Source organism: Fusarium graminearum, chromosome 2, assembly GCF_000240135.3.
Source record: "Fusarium graminearum PH-1 chromosome 2, whole genome shotgun sequence".
Lineage (NCBI taxonomy): Eukaryota > Fungi > Ascomycota > Sordariomycetes > Hypocreales > Nectriaceae > Fusarium > Fusarium graminearum.
Genome location: NC_026475.1, coordinates 1,970,770 through 1,992,745, shown reverse-complemented (window position 1 = coordinate 1,992,745; position 21,976 = coordinate 1,970,770). Strand labels below are relative to the sequence as shown.

Below are 21,976 nucleotides of genomic sequence, written 5' to 3'. Positions count from 1 at the left end.
AGGCGATATGTGAGGGTCGAAGTGTGACGAGGCCATCTACAAGACGTGATTGGACGGTTAACCGCTGGGCGATATAGTGTGCTAGTGGATGATTGGTGTTGAGCTACCATCCACCAACCACCGATATCCACATACAGCAGTCTCTGGTTGGCTCTATGATTCAATATACAAGGATTGAACGATACAGTGTTTTTTTCACTTTACTTTAAAGGATTCTCTGTGGTTGTCTGTTCTGGCATTAAAGGGTTCCGAGCGGGGCGGGGGCGATCCATGCTACCAGGTACAGGTCTGGCTGGGTCTGTATCACCACCAAGAGGGGTTGTCTAACTCGACGTTCCTGAATTTCAACGTCGTGACTGACCAGTAATAGGCGAGAATGGCTGATCTATCACTCAGCTAACGGCAGATACGAATTCGGTAGGGTCACTTTGAGGCCCAATTGTGTGTGTTGCCTGCATCTTCCATGCTGTCGGGCCCTGGACCATGTGGGATAATTCCCACTCAGCTATTCATCATGTGATGTACCAAACTCTTCGAATGAGGCGTTCTTCTCTGTGTTACATCAGGTTATTCGGCATCATTAGATCGATGGCGTCGATGGTCCCCTCGAATGGAAGGGACCATCACGGCGTCTATTGTGCAAAGTTGCACTACTATCGCACGACTATAGCTTCATAACCCTGAGTTAACGACCTTTGTGATATGGTTGGTGGCTACTCGCTGGAGACATGACGATTCCAATGTAAGAACCATGTTCGGCAGTGATACATGAACATCTGTTGATGCGGTGAGGACGTATTTGTCTAAGCCGGCGTGTAAGTGAGGCATATCCACAATGGAGACGACCTTTGATGAGCACTTTATAGCAAAAGTTCACATATCAATTTATCCATCAACTCACTAAAACGTAGAAGAATACTGATGTCAACGGAGAGTTGATCTACATCCCTGACCCCATTAAAGCACTCGTGAAAATCCCTTTTGGTCGTATCCCACTCTCAATGATCAATCACTTTGTAGTGGGATATCACAGTTGCAACGAACTTTTGAAGTTGACTAGCGGTCACTAATGCGTGATAACATGACGGTGATAGTGATGAATGAAGTACAGTATTAGCGTATATGTGATGTGATGTAAAGATAAAAAGGTGGTCAGCGTAGGATATCACAAAAAATCGTTTTGGTTTAGTGACCAGTTTACGGAGTACACATGCCTCAACACCGAGCAACATCTTGTTTAGGTAATTGTTCTGGCTTGACTGTATATCATCAATAGTATTTTGAGATCACAGAATTGGACTGGTCTATCAATGATTAGACTGTAAAGAGTGTTTCCTATAATATAAATGGAATTAGACTCTAAAGCCTACCCGATACACTCAGTGTCACAGTCACGTGACATCGCGAAGTTTCTTGTCGCGTCGCGAGATCTGTTGGCCACTCAATCAACGCGCAAGCCCCTCTACCGAAACCAATAGAGCGGCAATCGATATTCTTTAAACTCCCATTCGGCCGATCTCGCATGGGCCTGCTTACTTCGATGATACCTTTCTCCCTGACAGATCGACAATATCCCGTGGATTCGTCCACGTATTCAGTATGTCCTCTATTGTACAAGATGCGATTCTTCAATCGCTGAACGAGGCGCAACGCCGCGCTGTGACTTCAACCGCATCAACTGTAGCAATCCTCGCCGGCCCTGGAAGCGGCAAAACCCATACCCTTACATCGCGGGTAGTATGGCTTATCCAGAGAGTTGGCTACCGTCCTTCCGATGTCATCGTCGCAACCTTTACCGTCAAGGCGGCCAGGGAGATGAAAGAGCGAATCGGGAAAACACTGGGCGAGGAATGCGAAAAGAAGATTGTGCTTGGAACATTTCACTCGATCGCTAGGAGATATCTATCAATATACGGGAACCGAATCGGATTGGACTCCAAATTCGGCATCGCAGACGATGGAGACTCCAGGGCAATTATCCAGAGAATCTGCAAGAGGCTGAAACTCAATATCGAGCCGCAACAAGCAAAATCATGGATCAGCAAAGAGAAGGCGAAAGGACCAGATGCTATGGCGCCACCTCCGACGCAGAAAGGAAGAAAAGAGAACCCGGAATTAAGGACATGCTACGAGGAATATCAGGCTCAACTCACAAGATCAAATTTACTGGACTACGACGATCTCCTAGTCAAATGCGTCGAGCTACTTCGAGACCACCCGGCTTGCGTTTCCAACGTTCAGACTGTCCTTATCGACGAGTACCAAGATACCAACGGCATTCAATACGAACTTATGAAACTCTTCGCCCAAGCAAAACAACGAATAACGATCGTTGGCGACCCCGATCAGAGTATCTATGGCTGGCGCTCAGCCGAAGTCAAAAATCTCTTCCGTCTATTGCGAGAATATCCCAATACAGACGAAATATCACTAGAAGAAAACTATCGATCTTCACAGTCCATCCTTGATGTATCACTTACTGTCATACAGCAAGACACGAAGCGATACAAGAAAGTTCTGCTGCCGGTCCACACTAAGGGAGCGCGACCGGTACTCAGATCATTAAAAAGCTCGTCTGCTGAAGGCGAATGGATTGTTTCAGAGATTAAGCGAGCAGTCATGATGTTTGGAGATATGCTCAAGTTTGAAGATGTTGCAATTCTCTTGAGATCCGCCGCCCTTTCCAGGCACATCGAATCAGCCCTAGGAAAAGCTGGCGTCGCATATCGGATGATTGGAGGACACAAATTCTACGAACGAAAGGAGATCAAAGTGTTAATCGACTATCTCCGGGTAGTCAGCCAACCTGACAACAATGATGCGCTAGCCAGGATCATCAATGTACCCCGAAGAGGTATTGGAGAGGCAACAGTCAAAGCATTGATCGAAGAAGCAGAGCAGTCTGACATGAGTCTCTGGACCTTGATTTTGAAACACTGCAGAGGCAATCGGAAAGCCAAAGCCAACATCAGACCTAAAATGGAGCAAAAGCTCAATACAGAACTCATCCGCACTATTACGAGTTTACAAAAGCAAGCTAGCGAAATCAGCCAGAGCAGCCCTGTTACGTTGGTCAATCTGATAGAGCAATTATTAACACACCTCGATTTTAAGAAGTATCTGGAGGAAGAATACACAGAGGAGCATGAACAGCGATGGGCTAACGTCCAAGAATTTGTTAATTTGGTCAGCGACTTCATGAAAGACTTTGGCGCACCAGACGAAGACGCACTTCCGGAAATCGACAACTTGGATCAGGTAAAGGTGGACGATATGCTGGGTCGTTTTCTAGCCAACGTGGCGCTGGCGTCGGATGCACAGAACAAGGGCGACACGACAGAACAGAAATCACTGGTTACAATCTCGACAATCCATGCCGCGAAGGGATTGGAATGGCCAGTGGTTTTTGTGCCATCTGTCTACACTGGATCAATACCTCACTCAAGATCTGAAGACACAGACGAGGAACGACGCCTCTTGTACGTGGCAATGACACGAGCGAAAGCACTGTTGTACCTGAGCTGTCCACTTTACGGCTCCCAGGGGCTGAGCAGCAAAGTCGAGCTTTCACCGTTCGTAGCACCGTTCGCGTCCAAGGTCTTTGCCAAAAAGGGCCCATCATTTGATCGAGCAGTTGTGGAGGGAGTTGCCAAAATTCTTGGTCGAGATGCCCCATCTGAGAAAACGGTCTTTGGAAAGCTCCCGCCTATGTTCTCAGTCGAGGACGATAGGTTCCCTGTCGATCCTGCCGACCACAAGAACGTCGAAAGGATTGATGAAGAATCTGGTCGTCAGTACTCTCGCGCACCGAAGCGACAACGTGTTTCGCATCCTACCACTTCTTATGACGAATCAGATGAGCTTCCCTGGCAGAGAGAGTATGCTACAACGATGGAGAAGTCATCTGAATTCACGGTCGCTGCTTTGCCAGGCTTTACAACCGCCGGGGCTCATAGAGTTGCTCTTGATGCCGCTGCAGCAGCTGCACCACCACCAGACAGTTCGAAGCCTGGAGTGAAGAAGGGATCAACCAAACGAGGTGTTGGCCAAAAGAGCATGCTTGGATGGCTCAACCAAGGGCCAAACGCTCCTAAACCCCCACCAGAGCCGCAGTCGCAACCGCAGAGTAGGTCTCTTGCGCAGGCTCGGTATGAATCTGCTTTGTCGCGGCAGAACAGCAGGTTACTCTCACTACCTGGACCACAAAAGCCGTCAATTGATCCTGAATTGGCGAAACATAAATTGCCAACTGCACGACCTCTGGCAAAGCCAAACGTGCCCAAGATCAGTGACGGTGTTCCGCAGAAAGCGTATTCCTGCTTTTCTAGCTCACCTCCACGACCTCCATCGAAAATGGAGCCTGAAGAAGAGAAGAAGGAAGATGTGGGAGAAGCAATGCCTAACAAGCCTGCCTCAACTCTTCATGCGACAACGTTCATGTCGGTCAGGCCAAATGGTGGTGTAAGACGACCTGTTGGACTGGGGCCAGCACCGACGATGGATCGATTAAGAAAACCATTCAAACCGCTGACGATGAATCGACCGCAACGGCCGAGCGGTTGATGAAGTCATGTGTAATGCTGGAGTAATGCTGATTATGTTTAAAAGCGAGGCGTTCGTGGATCGTTAGGCTTAATGGATAAGCATAACGGATTAGGTGTAAGGGTCGTTACTCAAGATACATATATAGAGACAGTTTATTACTCGATTGGAACTGAAAGAAAGGAAAATATTAGAAAACAATCATCCAATAATTTACAATTATCTCTTACTGCAATTATCTCTCACCACAAAAACCAATTCACAGTTCAACAAAACCACAATCTTCACTTACACCAACCCCACGAAACAACATGTTGCCCACTCTCACCGCCCGCTTCTCCACCTCAGCTGTTCAGGGCGCTCGCAGGTACATCTCAACTACCTCGCCCAAGCGAAACACTGTTGCAGGTGACACCACTTCAACTTCCCTTATGAGCAAGTGGAACAACCTCTCTCCCCAGAACAGGCGTTACAGCAAGGCAGGCCTCGCAGTTGTTGCCGGCGTTGATGTTTACATGCACTACACCTACTGGCCATACATTCGAAGCTGGTTCAGCAGCGTAGAGATGGAAGGAAAGAATTAGGGGAGTTATGGGCTTATCCTCATGTATAATCCAATCACCGGAGGATCATGATAAGTGGCCCGGCACTGCGGCTTCTACAACACGTAAACGAATATAGCAAGTATAGAGTTATACGATGTCCAATTTGATCTACTGTCTGCTTCTTAACATCCAGGCCTATTCCTAAGAGCCCAACGAACGGCCAAGTGACATAAACCTCCGTCTTCTTCCAGTGACCCGAAGTTAGCCAGGCACAAGTTTGAGAGGCGATGAGACAATGAGGCGTCAGGGATGACTAGCCCTTGCCGCTTAGCTGAAAACCGAAGTAGGTTAACTTCAGTAGGCTTGATTGGATCTTGAAGTTTCCCTAAGGCTGATCCTACCAACAACGATCAAGACCCTGGGCGAATAGACACAACCACGAACACCAATTACCAAAGGCTTCAGTCATGTATATCAGGGCTGATTTGATTTGATCTACAGCCTCTCTTTACGACTTGTAAATGAGACATTGCCGGTGGCCAAGCATATACTTGACTTGTACGGAGATACACATGACTATGGCATCCGCAAACTGACTCGAGCCGCTCTTGGATTGACAATGAAGGCAAGAACACAGACACTTCTGATTGACAATATGATACTCAATAAGGAATGTGAATCGTGGCTTGAATCTCGATCGAGAAGCACGTGGAGTCTCTGAAGAAGAGTTGACGGCGATCTCTCGTAATTAATATGACAGGTACTTTTTTTCTGTTGCGGTGGCCTTTTGTTTTTGCTTCTTCATTCTTCCAGCGATCAGATGCTGCATGTCTGATATTCTACCAAGTTTGATGTCGAAGGTAATAGTAACAAGGGACAACATACTGTCCAGAATATTAACGAAGCAAGAGCAAAGTAGTCATCTCCTTGATATCCTTTGAAGCCAACTGTTTTCCATCTTGCAAAGTAACGAAGAAGCAGGATCAGAGTACCGAGACCGTACTCTATCCAAGCTTCTGTCTGAAAGGGAGAGGCAGGCATGTTGGTAAGGACTGACGAGGTTGAAGATGTAGATAGAGATGGAGACAAGATTGAGTTTGTTAATGTAAGTGATACGGCAGATGTAAGCCACGTTTATGTGATTCGGGAATTAAGAGTGATAGATGCAGTTTATGGGAATACCAGGGGCACATGTTATGAAAGAACGGGCTTAAACACAAGCTACTTCACATGGTACCTGGTTAAGCTCGCTAGCGAATCTGTATGATGCCAGTAGTTTTGAGATCCTGGAGGATTTTCCCACGGCCCCTTTCCTCCGAGTTTCAAGGCGGCATTGACCATCTCGTGGTCTTTTCTCGCCTCGCCTTGCCTTGCAGATTGACCTCATCTGTGAGTCCTTGCTTGTGTGAGTTTGGATTCGCCCCTCCTCTTCCTCTTTGCCGCCGTACCGCTAGATACCTTGTCTGGTGGACCCGAGAGGGTTTGGTATCCCCGAGTGCATGAGTCAGTTGACTGTATTGGTGTATATGGTATCGATGGAGGAATTACATACACGTTCCTGCTTCTATAGTAGGGGAGTTGTTACTTGCATGTATGTCTATACGGCACTTGTTGTGTTGCGCACTTAGACACTTTGTCTCTCATGACTCTTTATCCCTGAACCTTGATGCTCTTTAAACAAATCGAATCATTTCTCCCTCAACTCCACAGCTGTGTTGGAGTTGTTCCCTTCCAAATCCTTCCTCTTGGACAGGAACCTTGTCGATGCATGCATATGCAGATCCACATTGTTGGTTTCCCCCTTGTAAAAAGAAAAGAAAAAGAGCTCAAGGATAGCATAGTACATTTTATACAGACCAATACCTCCAGTTATGCTTCCTGGACTAGACTGAACTGTCACTGGATTCAACTTAGTCAAGACCCCGACCAAGGATCAGCACTGTCTACGGAGATAACTGAACTAGGGGAGATGTTCCAGCTTTGTACGGATACAGATCCGTACATAAGGCAGACCAAGGATGAGAAGGAATGGTTGGTTGATGCCAAGAACGGGTCCGGATCCGCACTCGTAGGATAATTTCAGGACGTGCTTCGTAGTTGATCCACTGATGCGTCTCTTAGTTGCTTAGCTCATTGTAGCAGTAGCTTAGGTCTGGAGAAATTGGAGCTAACCTCAGCCTCCGAACTTTGATAGACCTATTAGAGCGTGAGGATCTTCAAGCTCAAGTTCCAAGTTGGTATAGTATATAATAAGTACCTCCAACGTTGTTGGCATTTATTCTTGTTCCTTCTGTCCTTCCATTGCCAAAAAACCGAGACATGACGTGCAGATTGTATGCATCTTAAAGGAGTTCATCAAAGTACGCACACATATCATACCCTGTAGCCAAGCCTTTCGGTTATGCGTCAAAGAAGGGGATTTACAAGGCCCGGGCGGAACTTGTATGTTTTATGCTTCTTTTGGTCCGTGATGCAACGCTGTTGATCATCAGAACGACTATGCCCAAGGACCATCCCCGATTGGTCAACTTGGTAGAAACGTCGAGGGTTTCTGGGGGTTAAGTACGTTTGCTATGTAGTTAGTCAAGGTGTTATTTTGCCTTTTACTGCTGTACTGTACATAGTAGTGCAAAGCAGTGCCTTACCTGCTGACTTAGCAAGCACACTCCTAACAAGGATTCCGTGCTCGGCATTCCGATTCCGATCATTGAGGTTTCTTTCAGTGTCCTTCTAAGGAATCTGGAAACCGACCGGGTTGTAGGAATGAGAAAGGCACATTGATGATGTCTTTATTGGGTTTGGTATGATGGATCTCTCATGCAATGAATCCCTTTCCTTCCCACTAACCCATGAAACCTCCCAATAATAAGGCGAGACAGACACAAGACAGGACAGGGACAAGGCTGCTGAATGGCACCACTTTCTTTTCTATTGATGGGGTAGTCTAGTTGGTGGGTAGTGGAACTGGCTCAAGTTACACCATATAAGAGAATCACAGACGCCGTCCAACGTTGCTTGCACTTGCCTATCTCCGTATACCTCCTCTTCCTCGTCATATAAAAGCCGCATATCTTAGTAACTATCATATATATACACAAAAGGCACCATGGCTGTTCCGGAAACAACATATGACTTTATTGTTTGCGGGTAAGCTTGGTTCATATCACCACTGTACGTAACTAACGGTTTACTGACTCATATAATCACAGTGGTGGTACATCTGGATGTGTTGTTGCTGCACGTCTTGCCGAAGATCCTAATGTCAAGGTCCTCGTCATCGAGGCCGGTCAACACAACGAGAATCTTGAGAATGTTCACATGGTTGGAGGGTATGTATCTGATCACGTCTGATCGCCTCTTTTGTGACTGGACATGAGGCTGTAAATGACTGATTGACTGACTCTTTGACAGATGGTCTCAGAACTTTGACAAGGAGACTGACTGGAACGTCATCTCTACACATGGCACTGGTGTCAACAACCGTCAAGTGAAGCTCAGTCGAGGCAAGTTCCTTGGAGGTTCTTCAGGATGCAACGGTACCTTGATGGTAAAGGGAATGGTAAGTTTAATATTCTATGTCAGTGCTCATCATGCTCATAGCTAATATTTTATAGAAACAAGACTATGATGACTGGAATCTTCCTGGCTGGAGCGGAGATGATATGTTCAAGTATATGGCTAAGGTATGTACGCTATGAAGTTGCGTTTTTTTCATAAGTACTAATTGTGATATATAGGCTGAGCACTTCCACACAAAAGACTGGTTCAAAGAGACCAAGGGATCTCATGGGTACAAAGGTCATGTCCACACTGAACCTCATGACTTGGCTCCCATCTCCAATATGATTGCAGAGTCAATGGTATCAAAGGGTCTTCCCATGGATCACGACATGTTCGCCACTGGCGAGAACCCCCACGGATGCGGTCACTCAGTGAGGACAGTCCACCAAGGTCTCCGCACCACAAGTGCCGACTTTATCACCAAGCAAAAGCCCAGAGATAACCTCCACCTCATGGTTGAGACTCACGTTGAAAAGGTACTTATCGAGAAGGACGCCCAGGGCGAGCTTAAGGCCACTGGCGTTCGAGCTGTTAAGCCCGACGGTACTTTCATCGAGCTCAAGGCTTCCAAGGAGGTTATCGTCAGTGGAGGAGCTTACTGTTCGCCCAACATCCTCAACCGATCTGGTATCGGCGCCAAGGATGAGCTTGAGACGCACGGTATTACTACCCTTGTTGATCTCCCAGGCGTTGGAAAGAACCTTCAGGATCACCTGATTGTCTTTATGTTTTACGAGACGGAAAAGGAGGGTATCACAACTGACTCGCTCCTTTACCACGGCGATGCCCTATCAAAGGCTTTCACCCAGTGGAAGGAGGAGAAGAAGGGTCCAATGACTGTGTTCCCCTTTGGAATCTTTGCTTATGCCCGCATTGATGAGCGTCTCAAGGACTCTGAGATCTGGAACTCTGCTCCCCGAAAGGAAGGCCGTGATCCCATGGGCCTGACTCCCAAGCAGCCCCAGATCGAATTCTTCACTACCGAATGCTACGGCGGCCCTAAACAGTTTGATCAATTTCCCATCGACAACAAACATGCATTCAGTATGATTGCTGAGCTCTTCGCTCCCAAGTCTCGCGGTACTGTGACTCTCCGCAACGCTGAAGCCACGGCTGTCCCTGTGGTAGACTGCAACTACCTCTCAGACCCTCTAGACCTCGAAGTCCTCGCCGAGGCGTGCGCTTTCGGTAACGAGATCATCATCGAGGGCGCTGGCACAAAGGACATTGTCAAGGGCTCTTGGCCTTCTGACCTGGTGCACCACAAGCACAAGACGCGCGAGGACTGGAAGGAGTACGTCAAGAACAACGCCACAACATGCTATCATGCCAGTGGTACTTGCCCTGCTGGAAAGAAGGACGATCCCAAGGCTGTTGTTGATGAGAAGTTGCAGGTTTACGGTGTCAAGGGGCTGAGGGTTGCTGATTGCTCCATCATGCCTACTGTGAACAATGGACACACCCAGATGCCTGCTTATGGAATCGGTGAGAAGGCAGCTGATATGATTAAGGAGGCGTGGGCTTAGTTGAGCATTGAATCGGCAGGAATAGTGATAGTTACATACATACCCCCAAGCAGTTAAATGATAATGAGTTGTTCTTGATACTTGTTGTCATTGGTTCAAATAGTTCTATCGATTCTCTTTCCTATGGGATGTCAAAGTATCAGCTTCTGGTATACTGGATTAGACAGGTAGACATTAATTTCGTCTTGTTCCCCTGTATCTTGTCTCTTGTCCCGGAAGCGTATATTTGCGGGTCAGAATCACTTCCACAAGCATGTGAATCCTGTCCCTCGGAAGAAGCCCATACCCCGGTCAAATGTCAAGGTCAATACGCAGATCTGTCTCTGTACGTAACTAGCCCTGACATGATTTGTCTTATTCCCTTGCCCTGGTCTAGAAGAAATTAAGGTCTTTCTGAAACCGCCACAAAACGGTTCCTGCAGAAGAAACGTTGCGGATTTTGACAGGTTTACTAGTTGCTAAACAGCGGAAAGAAAGAACCGCCGGCTCTACGGCTGTCGATCTTTCAGGAGACTATTCCATCGAAAAGGGAAGGTCTTTAACTAAACTAGGTTGTCTTAGTGATCGACAATTGGGGCTGACCAGGCCAGGGTGCTGTAGTTGGGGCTCGTTTCTTAGACCCGAGGCCCAGGCTTTGATCGATCAGTCTCGAACTCTATCATTGATGAAATGATGCGAGCAAATGTTGATCAGATCATCTGTCCTTGTCCTTGCCCTTGCTCTTGAGCCCTGTCGTGACGGGAAGTTGAGTCGGGGCTTTGACATGAGTGCTGATCCATTGAAACAACAATGACCTTCTTGATTGAGATTTAGTTTGGTTTACTTTTGTTGCCTCACGGTTGGACCAGATTGATAGTGAAATGGTGATAATCATTCTCTTCGCCTACACGATGTGGTTGTCAAAGTGTCTGTGGTACCAGCGCCTAGCTAAAGTCCCATTGACAAGCTCTGCGTTAGCTGTCAAAACTAATACCAAAGCCACTAGCGAACCTTTTTAATTATCAGATCCTTAGTGACTGGTTCAAGGTGAAAGCCCAGGGTAAGCCCGCGCTGGAACTGTCTTGATTGACATAGTATTGTTCAATATCACGATATAAACTTGTCAGGGTTTTCAAGAAAATCGATCCCATATTCTGGTATTAGTATATAAATGCATGCATAGTACAAAAGAAAAAGGCTATTGCTTAGTGGTATCTTGGATTCCAAAGACTGTTGTCCAAACCTCCTCCATTACCATTCCTGTAAACTCCCACACACTTCGTATCGTGTCATGATCAATTCTCATACTGCACCGTCACAGTCTTGGTCTGTATGATGGCCGGCTTGATCGTACCACCAACGATGCCCTTTTCTGAATCCGAGTCCATCCATCCAGCAGTTTGTGTATCATCCCTGGTCCCTACACTCGTTCTCGTCTCATGTCTCGCGCCCTTCATGGGTGTCATAACAAAGTCTTCAGTAGGCGAACCGTTTTCTTGGTCGAATTGAGAATAGTTTGTTCGTTTGCGTCGGCCTTGAGAAGAGGAGGCAAGTTTGGAGCCTGCCGTGTCTGATTTGCCGTATTTCGAAGATCGACCTGTTTTGCTGCCGTAGCGAGACTCGCCGATGAGCTTGGGAGCGACGTGCTTGAAGAATTTGCGGAGTGTCGGCATAGTAGCACAGGTGACGATGAGGTTTGACTCGACGATACTAAAAGTCATCCGATTAGATCATGATGTTGAGGCAACTAGGGAAAGCTTACATCCATATACTCGGGTATGCAATGTTCCAAGACAAGTCCATACTCTTCAACATCCCTGGCAGAAGTGATATCCTCACGATGGATGTGATAACAGTCAAAGAACCAATTGTAAAAATTCCCATCAGTCCAATCTTTTGTTTGAATGGTAGCTGAAGTTTAAACACCATAGGAAGCGGCAGTACAAAAAGGATAACGTCGCTGGCGATGTTGACGGCTGCTGTAGCAAAGTACAAGACTGGCTGGTTGACGCAACTACCTCCTGTAACGGTAATGTCCCAGTTCTTGTTGATAGGATGGCATGCAAACATGACTGCGAAGAACAAACCAATTGTGTATCCGCTGATGAAGAACATGGATGAGTAGATGGCAATCTTGAACCATCTTTGAGGAGACAGGCGGAGATAGAAGATGAGAAGGGCGATTTTGGCGAGGGAGCCGCAGAGGACATATATTATGGCAGCTATGTAGACGTCCTATTTAACAGCCTGTTAGTCTTGTTACTTCTGTGTGCAGCCGGGTTGAGAGCTTGGTGAGTTCTGACCATGAGATATATGTTAAATGTCGTTATGGGTATTTCCCAAACGTGAACACCTCCAGCTCCCGAAGCAAACATGTCTAATAGATAGTTAGCATTATAAACTTGAAAGGGCACTTGGTGAAACTCACGAAGACATAAAGCCACTGTAGCGACAGCGAGTATCTGTAAGTGTAGTTGTTAGCATCTGTCCAACACCAGGTCATTTGAACAGATTGTGCAAGCCATTTGATATCGTAGCTGTAATTATGAACGCACGTACGTATGAGAATATAAGTAAATCTATGCAAGCTGTCAGCACCATTTTATCTCGTCAATGTCGATCGATCACATCAACATCCGAGCACCCCCGGCAAAGATCGATTTTGTTTCACCCACGAAGCAAAGGAGTAAAAGAAGAAAAGACTCACAATCATCCAACTGTAGACCCCCTGTAAGAAAGATCTTGACATACATCCTCTGCATGAAGAAGAGGAAACTGATGGCCAACCCAAACCCAGCCACGAGATAAGCATCTGGCACGCCTTGTCTTGCTGGGTTGTCAAAGTTCACCACGTATCCTTCCGGCGGTGGGAAGAGCACCATGACTCCATCTATCGTTGTCATCGTCTCGAAGTTTCGTTGTTGGTAAAAGAGCGTATCGAGTGACTAAAAAGATAGAGAAAGGAGAAAGAGAAAGAGAAAGAGAAAGAGAGGGGATGGAGGCTACTTCTAATGTGACCCGACGAGAAAGCCGCCCCAATCAGTCTCCTTCAGAGAACATAGAAGGGATGCTTGTATATTGTCGTATCCTCCAGCATCTATGATACAATACAATCCTCCTACTACTCCCAATAGGGCAAACAAGTTTCTTACAAAGATTCCGTTTGGCGATCTGGTACAAACAGGGGATTTTCCTTAAAACAAATGCTCATCCCGCCCCCAAAGAAGATGCCATTCTGCGCTTTTAAGCTTGGCCTTTGAATAAGGTCGAGCACTGGAGATGGATTGCCGATCTGGGCAGGTGGTATAGTACCTCATAAGTCCGAGCCACAGCAAGAGTAGGAGTGACAAGGCAATTCATCGCAATACTTCATGTCTCTACTCTCGCGCTACCAGGTGCCAGTAGGTCTGGAAACTAAATCTTGAAACGGTAACAATGCGGACCACAGAGTGAGCTAGGAGAATTTAGGAGCCAAAAAGGATCTTCACAAGTAACCTCAATGCCAAGAGGGTTCATTCGGCTGCAAACCGATGTTTAGCTTATCGCATCAGAGGATTCGGTACGAGAGCTGAAAAAGTTTATATGTCCTTTGTATTAAGGCCCAAGAATGATACTCGCACGGAAAAGCCGTTCATGCGTTACAGAAGGATCAAAATCATGCAGTGCACAGTACCTGCATCAGTGAAGATGGTGGGCTTCTTATCTTGATTTGATCGGGAAGCAGTTCATGTAAACCAGTTACTCATGTGGGAGAAATGCAAGGATTCATTTATTGACCTGTAAGTTAAGTCTGGGCCCAAAAGCTAGAGTCTGCCCATCAGGCACTTTGTTCTCTGAGCGGTCCCTGATGATTACGCCACTCGTTTACTAGTTACTGACGATAGCAAGTCACAGGATCCCTTATTCCCTGTCAAGTTCAGGACAGGCGAGCTGTACGATATGATCAAGGGTAACCCTACCCTGCCCACCAGTGTCTTGTCTACGATTCGAGTGATAATTGCAGCAGGGCAAGTTTTCAGAAGCCATGTTGCTATCCTGTTGAGTCTGTACCTGCACCAGTGACCGAGTGATCCTTGTATATGGTTCTTCTTACATCTCTTGCCTCCCCTCGTTCTGCTGCCCGCCTCGTTTATCTCGGAGAGGCCCAATGATTATGCAATTTCGTTTCGTTTTGCCAAAGTTCCTATTAAACTTTCGGAATGAGAGAAGCATTTCACGGAATGAATGGCAATAACACGGAGTCTTTGATGAAGATCATTCAATGGTTACTAGTAAGGATGTATAGTGGTCGATCAAGTGGGTCATCGTTATTCTTGGTCCTCGGATCAAACCAAGATGGAGACTGAGAATAACAATTGAAGCATAACTGGCTGAACTGAGAGGTTTCAGTGGTTACATAGAACAACTTCGATAAGACTTGCCCTAGTACATAGCCTGGGAAATGACGTTCCATCACAGACTGTTCACATTATGCACTACACTTATATATCAGTCTATATAGCCCTATGTGTGGTACTTAGACCCCTGCACGATATGTTATAACCCCCACGAATTACTCCACAGATGCGGCGCAGGCTCAGGAACAGGGGTTCTTGGGCATGCTGTGGTTGCACTACCGTAACATCTCCAACGCAAGAGACAACCGAAACAACCTTGGCAAGTCTTGGTCTCTATGCGATGTTCCCTAACAAGAAGCTACGAGCCATTTTTTCGTTTCAATTGCTACCACTGAACGGATACCTGGGCTACCGGTATCCCTATGTACTTAAAATAAGCATACTGCATTTAAACTACTTCCTATTACGTCCACGTTCCCTGAGTTCAACTTGCTATACGCGGACTCTCCGGTGATACTTAGGCGAGTCTTCAATGCTTCTATTCACAGACAGAAAACCAAGTCAGTATTGGGAATAGTTTTGTTGTCTCTTTCTTTAGCTCCCCTTTTGTCTCTTGATCAGCTGGACTGTAAGAGATCGACGATATTAGTAGTAGTAATGTTATAAGAGACTATCTTCCTCCGTCCATATTCAGTAGATCCTTACCCTTTACTCTTCTCTCTTTAATCATATCCCTTTGGTATTAACATTGAGGATATTCCTTTCATTTCTTCAATAGGTACTGTCGCTTCGAGATCATCATATCACAACGTTGCAATAATGAAACTTCAACATCTCGCTACCCGAGCCATCTTGAACGCCAGTGCTGTCAAGGTTCTTCGGTCAAGTCCTGAACAATGCGTAAGTTCTGTGGTTCTCCGGAATGAAACACTTGTCGGTGATCGATACGCTTTGGCGTGTATTTAACATTAACCATTTGCACTTTTCTTGTGCCAACCTATCACTCCGCATCTACACCAATAACCCCATAGTCTTTAGACATCATGACTAACATCAGACCCAAGTGCGCTGCCTTGTTAGAAGAAGCTGGCCTCGGAGACAAGGTCGCCACCAAGGGCCAGACTCTCTGGAGTAATCGCATAGATTCCTACTGGTCTGTCAGTGCCGCCTTGGAGCCTGATTGTATGGTTCTGCCCACATCTGCACAAGATGTCTCCAAGATTATGAAGGTTATTACAGAGAACCAGTGCAAGTTTGGTATCCGAGGTGGTGGCCATGGTAACTTTGCACTGTCCAACTCGGTTGATGAGGGCATCACCGTCGACTTTGGTGAGTGAAACGAATATGACTTAAGTGTTGACACATGCTAATTGACTCCAGGCTACATTAATGGTACCACATATGATGAGGAGAAGAACATTGTGTCAGTCGGACCTGGTGGTCACTGGCAAGATGTCTATGATACTCTTATCCCATATGGTCTCGCTGTTGCTGGGTGTGTTGTATAACTTTGGTCAAGCGTGCTCTGCTAACCTGTACTTCACAGTGGCCGTGCTGGAACAGTTGGTGTCGGTGGCTTTGTCACTGGTGGAGGAAACTCATTCTACTCTGCATCTCATGTAAGCCATTGATGATGTATCCATACTCGATTCACCCAAGCTCACACACTACAGGGAATGGCTTGCGATACAGTGGCTGGTTGGCAAGTGGTTCTTGCAAATGGTGAGATTGTCGAGGCCAACGCCAATGAGAATGCCGATCTTTGGCAGGTATGTTACAACTCTATCTCACATTTTTTCCTTATTACTAACTCTTCAAAGGCAATGAAGGGTGGCTCAGGTAACTTTGGCATGATTACCCGTATCGACATGTATCCCATCGAATTCGTCGAACGCACAAGTCCCCTCATCTGGGGAGGCAACCTCTTATACAAGCCCGAGTCAGGTCCTGCTGTGATTGACGCCCTCATCGACTTTACCGCCAACGTTCCCAAGGACGAGAACTCGAGCAGCATCGTCTACTGGGCATATCTCCCTGCTATCGCCGGTGGTACCATCCTCAATGCCGCTATCGAAAATACCAAGGGTGTGGTTAAGCCTCCTGCCTTTGACGCTTACTACGCTGTTCCTGATATTCAGACTGATACCACCGTTTCCGAGAGACTGAGCGTAGTCACCTTGGAACTTGGCTCCGGCCAGCCTCCTCACTTTAGAAACATTTGGTTCACCAGCTCTTTCAAGCCCAACGCTGAGCTCCTCGCCTACGTCGTCGACAAGTACAACAAGCTCAACGAGGATCTCGAAGTTCTCATGCCCAGCAGCGAGTCTGGTCTCAACACGCTGTGTATGTTCCAGCCCCTTACCAAGTCTATCGCCGACAAGGGTGTAGCCAACGGCGGTAACGTCATGGGTCTGGATTTCTACACTGCTGACGGAGATGGAATCATGTTCCTCCTTACCTGGGCTGCCAAGGGTGACCAGACCGAGAAAGACGCCATGCCTCTACTTCAAGCGTACATGGAGAATATCGAGACAAAGGCAAAGGAGATGGACGCTTTCTGGGAGTGGAAGTTTATCAACTACGCTCACCTCAGCCAAGATCCTTTAGCAACTGTTGGAGAGGCGGCCCTTGCCAAACTTCGTGCTGCCAGCAAGAAGTACGATCCTGAGGGGGTCTTCCAAAAGCTGCGAGCTTCTGGTGTCAAGATTCCTTTTTGAACAATATGAAATTACATTTCACTTTATACAAGCATAGGTCTTTGAATAGAATAGACTTTTTAATGACAGAAATGAAAGTTACTTTGATTTGATAAGACAATGAGAAGTATAGACTGTTGACTATGCCCTGGTGAGAACTTCAGAGGTGATTGCCTTATTGGCCATCTTCATCTGCTTCTGCACTTCTCGTGCTCGTTGAACGCCAAAGCCGTGCTGGAAGATGTCTCTGATATCTTCCAATGTCATTCCCTTGACCTCGGGATAACAGAAGTAGATGCAAACCCAGCCGAGAATGCATATGGCGGCGTAGAATCCAAAGGCACCTGAAGGAGTAGTATTCTCCATCTGGGTGAGGAACGTAGAGGCAACGATGATGTTTGAGCCCCAGCAGGTCATGGTGAGCATCATGGTTCCCATGGCGCGAACTTCCATAGGGAAGAACTCGCTTGAAAGCCAGGCGGTGTTGCCGATACCTGAAGAATAGAACCCAACAAAGAAGACCATGGAAATGAGAACGACAATGGCGGGCCATCCAATCTTGGCATCAGATGCAAGAGACAAATCGTGGTTGATAGGGATGAACTTGAAGCAGACAGCAGCAATGACTAAGAAAATGCCCATAAAGGGTACAGTGCATAATAAGATTCTTCGTCGGCCAGCACGATCAACGAGCATGAGGTTAACCCAAGTGAAGATGAAGTTGGTTCCAGCGATAATAGTACCGACAGCGACTGGGTTGGAAAAGCCGACAAGCGAGAAGAGAAGAGGCGAATAGTACATGAGGGAGTTAAAACCGCTGAGCTGAGAGATGGCCATAAGTCCACAGGCAGAGACAAGAGCGCGGAAGTTGGCAGGGATAACATAGAGCTGCTTGAACACCCACCAACCAGACTTTCCAGCATTGAGGGCCTTGGCCTCGTTGACGTGGTAAGTCAAGTGCTGGATCTTGTCCTGTACCTGTTGCTCGGTACCATTGGGGAAGATTCGACGGATAACAGCAGCGGCCTCGTCTGGTTTTCCATGAAAAATCAGCTGTCGAGGAGATTCCGGGCAAAAGGGCAGAAGGCAGGCTAGGATAATAGCAGGAAAGGCACCGATTCCCACCATCCATCTCCATCCACTACTGACATGAGCGAAGGCAGCTCCAACGCCGTATGATACAAGCTGGCCACCAGTGATGCTCATATTGTCAAGGCCGATCATGCGTCCTCGGTACTTTGAAGGAGAGCATTCGGCGATGTACAAGGGCACAATCATGGCGGCAGAGCCTACTCCAAATCCAACAACGACACGGCCAACGGTCATTTGGGCGACTGAGAAAGAAGCAGCTTGGATGATAGCACCGACGGTGAATAAGAGGCAGCCAACATAGATAGCTACTTTTCGACCATATCGATCCGCGGTGGCTCCAGCAAAGATGGCTCCGATGAAAGCACCACCAGAAGTAACTGAAGTGACGAGTTCCTTCTCCTGAGACGTAAGAGTCTTGCCGAGATCTTGATGGATATAGACGAGGACAGCAGATATGATGCCCGTATCATAGCCAAAGAGCATACCACCAATGGCAGCAGTGATGGAGACGAGCCAGGAGAACTTGCCCGTCTGGGTCTGCTCGATGGAGTCGAGGTCGTCGATGTTGACCTCTTGGATAGAGTCTGGAGAGTTGCTGTGCTCAAGATGCTCAAGATGTCCTTTTGTATCTTCCTTGATGGACATGATGAAGATTTTGAATGAGTTGGTATAAAGAACTGAAGGTTGTAAAGACTCAAGATTGATGCTGATCCGAATGAGATGGACTGGAATGATTGATGTTGACAAGGCCTCTTTATATATCTGATGATCAAGGTGAAGTACACCACATGAACCAAGATGCTCAACTTGATACAGTAGATGCTGCTACACCAAAACCTGATTATATTGAATTGACGAAAAGAAGAATTGCCTTTCTCAGAAAGAAAAAACGTGGAATTAATTGACATATACTAGGCATTAGTTGCCTCCCGAAACCAAATATTTGCAATGATTGGTTAGAGATGTAGTCTAGACCATCGACTAGACCCGTTTACTCCGGAAACCTCTCCGTGGAATCTCGAAAGCATTTCCTCCCCAGATGATCAGCATCTGAAGCTATTCCCAACCATGGCTAGACTGCATCCGACCCCATGGGGAAAGCGGGGTTATCCTCCAGTGAGCTTCTAGGGAGTTGAAGGTTAAAGTTCAGGGCTAGATCCACTGAGGCTCAGCGTGGATGCGGAGGTTACCAGCCCAGGCCGGGGAGAATTACCGTTTATGTCCCAAAGTGGTAATTACCATTCCAAGGTAAAATGGGACTTCCTCTCCTCTTTCTTCCTGTTCTTTCATCTCTATCCATCATCATAACTTTATCTCCTGTTCTCATTGATTGTGGATGAATATGCAAGAGCCTCAGAGTTCATCAACTGCTACTAACAGGCCTCTCAACCCTTGTACGGTAAGTGACCTACCCTAGGACTAGACTTATGACCTAACAGATGATGTCTTTAGGTCTGCAAGCAAAGGTCAGTCTAATTTGTCTCTATCTTATCAAGCCAGGCAATATTACCCATTGATAGTCTGGTTGCTTGTTTCTCTTAGTAGTTGGTTCTAACCAGTTTCTGTTCACATCCTCGTTAGGCATCTCAAGTGTAAGTCTCGCCGAATGACCTCATCTTTTCTTGCTAGTCGTTAACTCCCACAGGTGATAACGACAAAACATGTTCAAATTGTCGAAAGAGTGATATTGAGTGCGTTCGTGGCTTCAGTGTAAGGTTTCGTCATGGCTTGAATCCTAGGCAAGATACTCCCCACTCATTCTTCTACTACTCACTCACCCATCCACAAGTATACGCTCTGGTAAGACTATCGAAGCTAAGGCCAAAGAATACAACTTCTCTCAAGATCAACCCTGGGTCAAAACAACCAGAACTCTAAGTTTCGTCGATGAAACACCAGACGTCATCAACATTCATGACTCTAGTATTGGCGACTTTGATACCCTGGATAGCGTCGGTATCGATTCATCGCCACCTCTGGCGCCTCTCTATAAGCTCCAGTCAAGAGATTCCACAGAACGGGATAGACCTAGATCAGTAGCAGACTTGACAGAAACCCTTTCCAACAACAATCAACGCCCCTCCAAGAAGCGAGCTCTGAGTTCCTCTTCTGCTGGACCATGGCTGGCTACTACTCCTCGTTCGAATCCCCCTGACCCTATATCGCCTAGTCAAAAGTCCGACAACGACATCATTCTCGGTGTAGCAAGTCCTCAGGTTGCTGCTGCACTTGCAAGCTCCCGCCAAACAGATATATCAGTTCCGGTTGATCATGTCACCGAAGCCATCTCGGGTATATACCTCGACGCGCCAAGATGGCCGCTCCAAGATCCACAAGAGGCTATGTTGTTTTACAACTTCATCCACGTTCTTGCTCCCCTCTTCGACTTGTGCGATAGTGAACGCCACTTTGCTACCATTGTTCCTCGGCGAGCCGTCATGTGTCCTCCTCTGATGAATGCGGTACTCGCTGCCTCTGCCAAACGCCTTAGCAGAGTGGACGGGTTTGACTGTTTAGTCGGCGACCGGTATCATCAGAACTGCCTCGACGCTCTCATACCAGCATTATCCAGTACTGCGGCTGTCATGGATGAGAACCTCCTCACAGCAATTGTGATTCTTCGCTATATGGAGGAACTCGACGTTCCGCTCACGTCCGCCGAAACAGCTAATGAATCCCATCTTGTTGGTACGAGAGTCTTTGTCGCAGCGCAGGAAAAGATCCTCGACTTCACCGGCCTTCGACGCGCTGCCTTTTGGGTTGCCCTCAGACAAGAGATCCACATGTCATTTATGCAAGCCCGGCCTGTCGACCCCAACTTTGCACTGGAAGATATTTCGCGTCTCGTTCAGAACGACGATACATGCTGTACTTTTGCGAACCTGACAATCCTACAATGTGCCGCGTGCCTTCGCTATTGCTACGGTTCTGAAGACCAGAGCTTCTCGGCGTGGGAGAGGTTACAGGAAGCCCAAGAAAGATGGTGGGCTGAAAGGCCGTGGCATTTTCATCCCATGTACATCAACGAAAGTGATGATGTCCCGGGATTCTTCCCACAGGTACTCTATCTCAACGACGCAGTCGTCACAGGAGTGCTCCATTATTTATTGATCAAGGTTCTACTTGCGGCTCATAACCCCAGAACACCGAAACTGGGTCCTGGGCAGGCTAAAGCAGCCAAGACGATAAATGAAGAGATGAGAAAGACTGTAAAGATGGTTTGCGGAGTAGCCGAGGTATAGTGATATATCCCACTTTGAGTGAGAGGACCTTGCTAATACTTATCAAGTCGAATCAGAGAAACCCAACGGGATTTGCGTACGTTTCCCATTACAGAGTATTATTATTTGGTGCTAATCGTTTCTAGCTATGCCTGCTTGGCCATAACAATGGCTGGTGATCGATTTAATAACATGTATGAGCAAGAAGCCCTTTATAATGTCCTCCAAAAGGCAGATGTTCAGTTCGGGTGGCCGAACCGATCAGTGTAAGGAATACAAAACAATAGGGAAATCACTAAACTAACTGATTGCAGACAAGAGTATCTGAAGGAGGCATGGGGCTGGACTGAATCTCCTGTAAATGTGATTTCTGGAATGCCTATTGCGGGGATGCTTAACAGTAATATGCAATTTGTATGATGGTGATAATTCTACAAAGTACATACACGAGGTAATACACAGTTCAGAAATGGTCTG

At 46.9% G+C, this 21,976-nt stretch overlaps 7 protein-coding genes across 7 annotated transcripts; 5 read left to right on the top strand and 2 right to left on the bottom strand.

Moving 5' to 3' along the window:
- Nucleotides 1–1,599: 1,599 nt before the first annotated feature.
- FGSG_08405 (uncharacterized protein) lies at nucleotides 1,600–4,563 on the top strand (the record flags this gene model as incomplete). The annotated part of the gene is made up of 1 exon (XM_011322069.1): nucleotides 1,600–4,563. One exon carries the CDS (start codon nucleotides 1,600–1,602, stop codon nucleotides 4,561–4,563), a length of 2,964 nt encoding a protein of 987 aa, XP_011320371.1.
- A 2,292-nt stretch (nucleotides 4,564–6,855) lies between these two features.
- On the top strand, nucleotides 6,856–7,164 carry FGSG_13373 (uncharacterized protein; the record flags this gene model as incomplete). The annotated part of the gene is made up of 1 exon (XM_011322068.1): nucleotides 6,856–7,164. The coding sequence occupies one exon, from the start codon at nucleotides 6,856–6,858 to the stop codon at nucleotides 7,162–7,164; it is 309 nt and encodes a 102-aa protein (XP_011320370.1).
- A 1,029-nt stretch (nucleotides 7,165–8,193) lies between these two features.
- On the top strand, nucleotides 8,194–10,191 carry FGSG_08407 (uncharacterized protein; the record flags this gene model as incomplete). Its single annotated transcript, XM_011322067.1, has 5 exons — nucleotides 8,194–8,234; nucleotides 8,297–8,416; nucleotides 8,499–8,646; nucleotides 8,702–8,770; nucleotides 8,825–10,191. 5 exons carry the CDS (start codon nucleotides 8,194–8,196, stop codon nucleotides 10,172–10,174), a joined length of 1,728 nt encoding a protein of 575 aa, XP_011320369.1. The 3' UTR covers nucleotides 10,175–10,191.
- Nucleotides 10,192–11,448: 1,257 nt separating this feature from the next.
- FGSG_08408 (uncharacterized protein) lies at nucleotides 11,449–13,035 on the bottom strand (the record flags this gene model as incomplete). The annotated part of the gene is made up of 4 exons (XM_011322066.1): nucleotides 11,449–11,863; nucleotides 11,916–12,388; nucleotides 12,457–12,596; nucleotides 12,861–13,035. 4 exons carry the CDS (start codon nucleotides 13,033–13,035, stop codon nucleotides 11,449–11,451), a joined length of 1,203 nt encoding a protein of 400 aa, XP_011320368.1.
- A 2,274-nt stretch (nucleotides 13,036–15,309) lies between these two features.
- Nucleotides 15,310–17,207, top strand: FGSG_08409 (uncharacterized protein; the record flags this gene model as incomplete). The annotated part of the gene is made up of 6 exons (XM_011322065.1): nucleotides 15,310–15,390; nucleotides 15,555–15,819; nucleotides 15,871–15,985; nucleotides 16,037–16,109; nucleotides 16,164–16,259; nucleotides 16,311–17,207. 6 exons carry the CDS (start codon nucleotides 15,310–15,312, stop codon nucleotides 17,205–17,207), a joined length of 1,527 nt encoding a protein of 508 aa, XP_011320367.1.
- A 120-nt stretch (nucleotides 17,208–17,327) lies between these two features.
- FGSG_08410 (uncharacterized protein) lies at nucleotides 17,328–18,923 on the bottom strand (the record flags this gene model as incomplete). The annotated part of the gene is made up of 1 exon (XM_011322064.1): nucleotides 17,328–18,923. The coding sequence occupies one exon, from the start codon at nucleotides 18,921–18,923 to the stop codon at nucleotides 17,328–17,330; it is 1,596 nt and encodes a 531-aa protein (XP_011320366.1).
- Nucleotides 18,924–19,346: 423 nt separating this feature from the next.
- Nucleotides 19,347–21,919, top strand: FGSG_08411 (uncharacterized protein; the record flags this gene model as incomplete). The annotated part of the gene is made up of 8 exons (XM_011322063.1): nucleotides 19,347–19,394; nucleotides 19,702–19,744; nucleotides 19,821–19,870; nucleotides 19,924–19,988; nucleotides 20,068–21,514; nucleotides 21,568–21,596; nucleotides 21,646–21,765; nucleotides 21,814–21,919. The coding sequence occupies 8 exons, from the start codon at nucleotides 19,347–19,349 to the stop codon at nucleotides 21,917–21,919; spliced, it is 1,908 nt and encodes a 635-aa protein (XP_011320365.1).
- Nucleotides 21,920–21,976: the final 57 nt, after the last annotated feature.